The sequence below is a fragment of the Pinus tabuliformis genome, chromosome 5_1, assembly GCF_031772625.1.
Source record: "Pinus tabuliformis cultivar Carrire ecotype Pingquan chromosome 5_1, CPIR1, whole genome shotgun sequence".
In the NCBI taxonomy this organism is placed as follows: Eukaryota; Viridiplantae; Streptophyta; class Pinopsida; order Pinales; family Pinaceae; genus Pinus; species Pinus tabuliformis.
Window position 1 is genome coordinate 748,309,454 of NC_142305.1, and position 8,418 is coordinate 748,317,871.

At 33.2% G+C, this 8,418-nt stretch overlaps 1 protein-coding gene across 1 annotated transcript; it reads left to right on the forward strand.

Annotated features, from left to right (window-relative positions):
- The first annotated feature begins 6,928 nt into the window (after positions 1–6,928).
- LOC149167113 (LOB domain-containing protein 22-like) lies at positions 6,929–8,005 on the forward strand. The gene is made up of 2 exons (XM_089430368.1): positions 6,929–7,545; positions 7,680–8,005. The coding sequence occupies exons 1-2, from the start codon at positions 6,929–6,931 to the stop codon at positions 7,777–7,779; spliced, it is 717 nt and encodes a 238-aa protein (XP_089286494.1). The 3' UTR covers positions 7,780–8,005.
- The last annotated feature ends 413 nt before the right edge of the window (positions 8,006–8,418 follow it).

The window sequence follows — 8,418 nt, forward strand, 5'->3', positions numbered from 1 at the left end:
CCCCCCACCCCCACCATCATATAAAATATATGAGGGTTGGGATAGGTGATTTTGGGTGGAGTAGGATGGTTGTGTGAGGTGAAAGGGTGGAGATATTATGTAAAACATATTAATAGGAAAACATATGTACACTATATATTATATGAGTTTTTAAAAGATTCCAAATTGGGCACCCTCATAAGGGGTGGTGGTGAGAAGTTGTGTGGGGATATTGGGTAAAGGATGTTATTATTTTTTTACCCAATACCCTTTTACCTACGCTTAATGTTATGAGGGTGGGGTTGGGGAAATGGGGGAGGAGGACAAGTGGGATATCGATGAGAGATAATTAGGATCCTCCTTAGAGGAGCTAAAGAGGTTGTATGTAGGAATATCCTCATGTTCATTAGGGATAATTCCATTAGGAGGTAATAAAAACCTCATGGGGGTTGGTCAATATCGAGGATGTCAATCCTAGCGAGGAATGAATGGGTTAGGGGAGGACTATGGAAATGTCGACATCAACATACGCTTTGATCAGTTGGAGCTAATTATAGCAGAAAGGTGACGAGGAATGGGCGGCTAGTAGGGTATATTTGGTAAAAACATATTATTATATGTTTTACCCAATATCACCCACAATATTATATGAAAGTGACAATAGGTTTGCGAATATTGGGTAAAACATATAATAATATGTTTCACTCAATATCCTCCCCAAAATACTCCACCCTATACAGGAGGGTGGCGGTGGGGTGCTAGGGAGGAGGAATATTAGGTAAAATATATTATTATATGTTTTACACAATATTACCTCCATCCTTCTCATCCTGATCCGCATATTATATTTTTTACCTAATATCACCCCTTCCCCCTCAACCCTCACCCTCACCCTCATATTATATGTTTGACTTAATATTCCCTCCTCACAACCCCCACCCCCATATAGGCTTGGGTGGGGGCTGCGGTGATATTGGGTAAAAAATATTATTATATTTTTCTATTAAGTATTCATCCCCAAGTTTCCACCCCCACCCTCATATGTAGGGTGAGGGGTTTCGAGGGGGTATTGCGTAAAACATATAATATGTTTTTCCCAAAATCCCTAATAGTCCCCCACTATATATATATATATAAGTTGGATATTGCATAAAACATATAATAATATCCTTTACCTAATATCCCCCCGAAGCCTCGTACTTTATATATGAGGGTGGGAGTGCAGGTTGGGGGATATTGGGTAAACAACATTATTTTATGTATTACCAGTATCACCCCTTCCCCACATTTTTCCAATACCACTTTTATAAATCCACATATATAATATGGTTTACCTAATATTCCTCCCAAACTCCCATCCCCACCCTCATATAGCCTGATATTTATGAGGGTGGGGATTGGGGTTTGCGGGCATAATGGATAAAACATATTATTGCATGTTTTACTTAGTATACCTCCCCATCCCTCCACCGAAATAATATGTTTTACCAAATATTTGCTCAACCCTCTACGTGTACCCTCATGTATATGAGTGTAGCGATGAAGATGGGAGGAAGGGTCTAGGGGTTAGATTGGCTAAAACGTACAACCCACCCCACTGTCATATAAAAGAGGATGGAGATTGAGGTTTGAAGATATATTTAGTAAAACATATAATTCCAATTGAGTTCGTAAGAGATATTTATATAAAAACTAGATATAATAATTTGCTTGCAATTATTTCTACTTCTAATATATATAAAATTCATGTTTTAAAGTTGTAATTATTAGGGAGTATATATATATATATATATATATATATATATATATATATATATATTTTTTTTGAAGTTTAACTTTATATTATTAATTAGTTAATTTTTTATTAAAAATATTTTCCATGGTATGATATTGTATATAAGATAATAAAACAATTATTATTTTATAATTACTATGGTAACATTTACAAATTTATAGTTTTATTGCGAAGTTTCTATATAGTGTAATTTTCTAATTTTAGATATAATTATATCTTGAGTTACTTAATGTAATTTTGCAATTTCAATGTCTTCTTGTTCTTCTTTTATCATCATTCTTCAACCCTGATGATGGATCCCTTGGGATTTGAAACGTTGGTATAAAAATGTTCATACTGTGGATTCTCCGATCACTGATTCAAAAAAATTTCAATGTAATTATAATGCTACCTAATTGTTACAAAATTTTATTTAATATACATATTAAATAACAATGATCGAATTAAGGTAATTATTTCATTTTTTTTATACTATAAATTGTTATTTAATTAACATATTAAATAACTAAATATAATTTAATAAAGATTCATTTATTATAAGAATGTCTTTTGGATTAATCACATAATTAATTAATTGTTGATAGATATTTCGAACAATCTAATAAAATTTATTTTATATATGTGTATGAAAGAAAAATTATGCTATGTAAATATTTTTTTTATTTATTTCATTTATTTAAATTGTAAAAAACACATTTTTTATATAATAATTATTGAGATAAATTAAATTTAATAACATTAATTATTAAATATAGCTAATATTAATATAGGTTGAGAAAACATATTTAGTAATGTAAGGACTTTAATACTATTTGTACAAACTCCATCCTCCATCACCACTACAATAGCACTTGTTTTAAATATATTTAGATAGTGATTTTTTAGTTATTAATATTGATAAGTTATTATAATAGTGTGTTTAAGATTTATGATAGAATTATGATAAATTATAATAAAATTTGAATTTTAAAAAGATATTGTTTTCAATTTTGTGTTATACTTATAGTTTTTTTTTTGTTGTTTTTAATGAATATGATTTGTGTTAAAGAAAAATACAAGTTAAGAGATTTTTTATATTAAAAAAGATTTTGTTCTATCTTAACAGTAAATTCTATATTATAAAATGTTGTGGTTTTGTTTACAAATTAAGTAGATGATAGTTACTCTGTAAAAAAACACCTATTTATAAAACAAATTTAATAAATAATGACAAATTTGGTAAAACACATACTTGACTCTATTAATAGATAATTACAAATTTAGTAAAACACATGCTTGTACATAGAGTCATTTTGGGCCTAGTTGGTATCATCATTTGATGCACTATTTCTTCTTATGCTATTTCACAGAAGTTCTTATTGGATATTATAGATGTAAGGCATAAGATTGATGGCATTGTTTTGGAACATATCTAATGCTTACATCTTCTTATTTTGTTTTAGCAAATTGTTCATTATAATTTCATTTAAGAAACTTATTGATGTTTCAAATCATGAACTTTAAAAGTGATAAATATAATGGAAGTCATGATCCCATTTTTTATGTCCTCATGGTCTTGAACAACCATGTATATTTCATGAATTTCTCTTTGAAAAATGGGTTGTTGATCAAGTTCATCCATGTTTCTAGTACATATGAATTAATTGTTCAAATCCTAATCTTCCCTCAACATATATCCTTCAAACCAACCAAACTAGTACTACAAAGGAGACTAGTAATTCTAGGTTGACAATGGAAATCCACTATCAAGATAGCATTTAATGATACTAGAGGAAGCACCAAATCTCATTTGAACTAGAGTTGCCCCAGGCATCCAATAAGTAAGACTACAAAATTGAGATATTTAGGTAAACGAAGGATCCAAATTCCATAATAATTCCAACCAAAAAACAAGCTAGAGATGAAGCTTTTCCCAAAATTCATAGAACCCATATATCAAAGCCTTGGGCCCTAAAAGAACAAGTTTATAATCCCAAAACCAAATCAACATTCAAAGCCCAAAAACATCCACACTCCATAAAGGTTAATGATGGAAAACTTGATTTTGTCACAATAAATTTGCACCTCAAAGAAATTCACTATGAGCCTATCAACTATGTTCACTACTCAATATGATGTTTTTCTCATTATCCCAACTACATTAGCAAATAAGTCTCCATGGCTTAAAACCTACCAAATGGCAATAAAACCTTGTTCCTCCATTTAATACCATAACATTCAATGGATGTCTCTTCATTGTGTGCTTGTTTGTTAGATAATAAAGTTGGAAGAGATTAATCTTAGGGGATGGCATGACATTCCATCATCCCATTTCATTTTAACATACCTTAGTGAACCTAGATGCACTATTGGTTTTTGAATGTACTTCGCTTTAACATACTTTAGTGAACCTAGACACATTATTGGTTTTTGGATGTACTTCCTTTGTGAAGTTCCTTGAGATGTGTAGAAATTGGATTTCTTTGAATATGTATAGTTTTTTGTTTCAATTCTCTCAATGATTTTTTAAGTTATTGATTGAAGATTTGTTATTATTTATGAGTTGGAAGATGATAGAAGAATCTCAAAGACATTTAGAATTTTCACATTTGAGAATATTGTAACCTTGAATCATTAAAAAAAATAAGACTTTTTATAATTACATGGTTATAAAATTATGTGCGTAGACTCTATTTGAAATTCAATTTTCAGATTTTTTTTTTTTGAAAATGTATAATTTTTTTATTATTCTTCCAATAATTTTCATGATAAAAACTTTTTGTTATTTATTATTTTGAATGATGATAAATAAATTCCAAAAATATTTGAAATTCTAATATTTAAAAATATTATAACATTACGATTTTAAAAAACATAAAATTGATAAATAAATTCCAAAAATATTTAAAATTCTATTATTAACAGTTTAGATCAGTTTAATATTAAATATATTATTATTAATTTAAAATTTAAAAAATATAAAATTGTGAAAAAATCTGTTTCTCTTTCAAAACTTTGATATTACTTAACTCTGAAGAATCCTATATTTTGATAAATATAAAATAATTGTATTTTTTTATATACGGTTTTTTTATGCTTATTGGTAACAGTGAGAATTGATGAAATTCACCTGAATTATATTCTAGAAAGTTTCCAACTCGTTGTTCATCCTCTAGCTAAAAATTGGTGAGCCTCTACCATAAAATATTACTGGAAAGACTGCAAAGCGACAAGAAGTTAAGCTCAGCCTACAAAACAGAAATGTGGAAAAGTTTCTATCCTTTAGAACCAAAATATAAAGCAGAACCAAAATATAAAGCAGTTTTTCTAAAATTAAGTAGATTTTTATTAAAAAAAAAAGCGTTTTTTAAATAAGTGAGGCAAAAAATTAGGTGCTTTCTGTTACTCTTGGCATAGCAATATCCCATTGAGCCACGTTGCATTTTTGAGCTGCGCGTAGTTTTTTATTTTTTAAAACGAAACCCCATAGGCAACTAACAAACTAAACTAATCTTGCCGCAAGGTTCATGCAGAGTTCGATGGTACCAGCAATTTGAAAATCCCAGAAAATTGGTGGGCGGGGAACGAATATTGCTCCCCGTGGATGAGTTTGAATCGCAACGACAAATCACTTGTTTACCGCACGCCCTTGGACTCCACCACCGTGTTTAACCGAAACACGCTGCGAGAGATATGTTACAGGAATAGCAAGTCCAGATATATATTTCAAATCCCGATAACTCTGGCGGAGACAGAAGCGCTCTAGAAACCCTAGTCCACGCTCGCCGCCACCTACCCCACAGTCTTGGAACTGCGGGCGTTAGAATTAGGGTTTTGAAGTGTGCCCGGCAGTTGCCTATATTTGAGGGAGACCTACTCCTACGTGTCGACTCATTTTCTCGCCTCCCAATCCCTTTCATTCTGCAGAAACCCAACCTCCATTTCCCCCCCTCTCCCCCTAAAGTCGTTTGGGTAGAGTTTTGCAGGTTTTAATTATTTCAACTGATTTTTCTCTCGGATTTTTTGTGTACACTTTGATTGAGAATTTAGGGCATGCACGTCAGATTTCTGCTACTGGGTATCAGGTCATTTTTTTTGAATAATAGCGCTGCTTTGCATGAATTTCCGGAGCAAGTGCAGAAACTCTTAGTTTGCTGTGATGCTTGAGTAGATTCACATCTTGGCAGGAAAAACTTCCAGGTATAAATTGCTCGCCGTTGTTTGTAAATCATTTCAACAATGGCTTCTGAGTTTTGAAGGAAGATTCAGTGGCAAATTCAAGAAATGCTATTTAGCACTCGAATGGTATTCTCGAAAAAAAAATTCGTACATTTATTGCTACTGAGCGATTCAAATTTCTGACCATTAGGGCATTTCATATCGATTGATTTCTTTTGTCTAATTAAACAATAATCCAGTCTTGAACATTTTTCATTCTATATGAGGAATACATCATAGGTTCGAAACAATTAGATAAAAGATCACTTTGTTACTTCAGTTCAATTGTGGGAGTTCAACTTGGCTATCGCAATCATTCCTCTCAATTACTTTAGATAAACCCAGGTGATACTCCAGTCCTAAACATATCATTATTGTTATATTAATGTAATAATCACAAAATAGCAGTGGACACTTTCTTGAAACAGACCCAATCTTTTAACCTGGTATGAGTTTTATTTGAATGGGATAGCCATAAAAAATTGGCGTTTCTTTCTGATGTTAAGTGATGGATACCTCCTTAGAACAACAGAAGAAAAAGCTATCAGCCTTGGGGAAGTTTAATTGGTAAGTATTGTTGGAATGAAGTGTTACGCATTAAGAGTTTCGAAATTTAAAATTGAACTTACCCATCTCTATGGAACTATGGAAAAGACGGTACAAAAACACCTAGGGTTAGGGTTATAGAGATAGTGGTTGAAATCCCAAAATCCACATCATGTTGCATGTAAAAACCCAACCCAGTTACCAATTCCTTACCAACAAAGGGTAAACCTATCTTAAACCTTTCTTGTGATTCTTGAAATTAATGTAGCTTTTAAAATCTCTTCTCCTCTCAATCAGTTTCCAAGTGCCCTTAAAATGGGCAGAATACTGTGCTAAAAAATATGCTTTTGAGCTTTTTCTCTGGTTTTTCTCATGCCTTTCTCGGTGTTTGGTGTTTAAACCAGGTCGAAGATGGCGGGCAAAGGTGGCACGGGCCAGGCATGTGCTGCATGCAAGTTTCAGAGGAGAAAATGTTCTGCGGAGTGCCCACTGGCTCCATACTTTCCACCGGATCAGCCGAAGCAATTCCTCAATGCTCACAAGCTGTTCGGCGTGAGCAACATTCTGAGGATCTTAAAACAAGTAGACGACAGCAAGAAGAGCGACGCAATGAAGTCCATAATCTACCAGGCCAATGCCAGAGAAAAGGACCCTGTGCATGGCTGTTTTGGTATAATAATCATGCTGCAAACCCGGATCGAGAGACTGAGAGAAGAGCTGGAGCTTGTGAGAAGCCAGCTAATGTTCCTAGATCAGGTTTATCAGAGCAGGGACTATTGCAATGTTCCACAGAAGCAGCAGCAACAACAGCTCCAGCTTCAATCTCTTGGCAATACAGGAGGTCATGGGTCACAGTCCGCTTTACCCACCTCTTGGATATGCCCTTATGTGCAGCAATCGCCCTATGGAACCTATGATGGCAATGGGGCCCTATATCGCCAATCTTATGATCTCAGACCTAATAAATTGCTCGTATACAATGAGCACAGGCATGGCTATAACGACTCTAAAGATGCCTATGAATCTAGGTAAGTTCAAATTTTGACAAAAACCCATCAAAGGCCTCAATTCTTGCAATGGAAAGCTCTGTTTCCTTGAGCCATAACCAATTTTACTGCTGAGGAAGGAGGCCTAAACTTTTTTTATTTGGTTTGTAATGCAGTGCAGAATCTTCCCTTAAAGATTCTCAATCTATGGAGCATGTAGCAGAGCGTGAGCTCAAGAGCGCAGCAGCACTGTTTACACTCACTAGCCAGAACTAAACCATGGGCAGGCTCTATATGTATGCCAATCGACAGAATTTTCTAGAATGGCCCATGAAGTTTAGAATAAATCTGTCTAGAATTCGTCGCTTGCTATGGCATCCGATCATTTTCTTGGATGTAAGTGATATCTATGTGGATTCTTGGATCTAGGTGACATCTATGTGGATTGCTTTGTACCATTAGGGTATCAATTCACCACTAAATTGACTCATAGTTATAATTGCTAGCGAATTTTATTGATTGTCATGCATGACACAATATAGCCTGCAATCTCATTGTGAATACCGGTTTTTCCCAGAAAGTCATTTCGCATTTTTCATTATGTTTCATGTTATATTTTTCATTATCGTCAGAACAATCATCGAGAAATTCTTAGTTCATTGCTTTTTGCAGTGTCATGCATAAAGGTAGGGTTCTTAAATTACAGATTGGCACTCAAACATTGAAATGAATATGTCTCCAGTTTCGCTTTTTAATTTGCCCAATAATGAAAATTGGCCATAGTTGTTCTATAACAAGGAGATATAGTTACGAACCAGTGATATTATATTTAGCAATTGCCAAAGGCAAAAAAACCAAAATAATTTCTATTTTCATGTTATTTTCATCTGAAGTTCACATTAAATCTCTTATCCC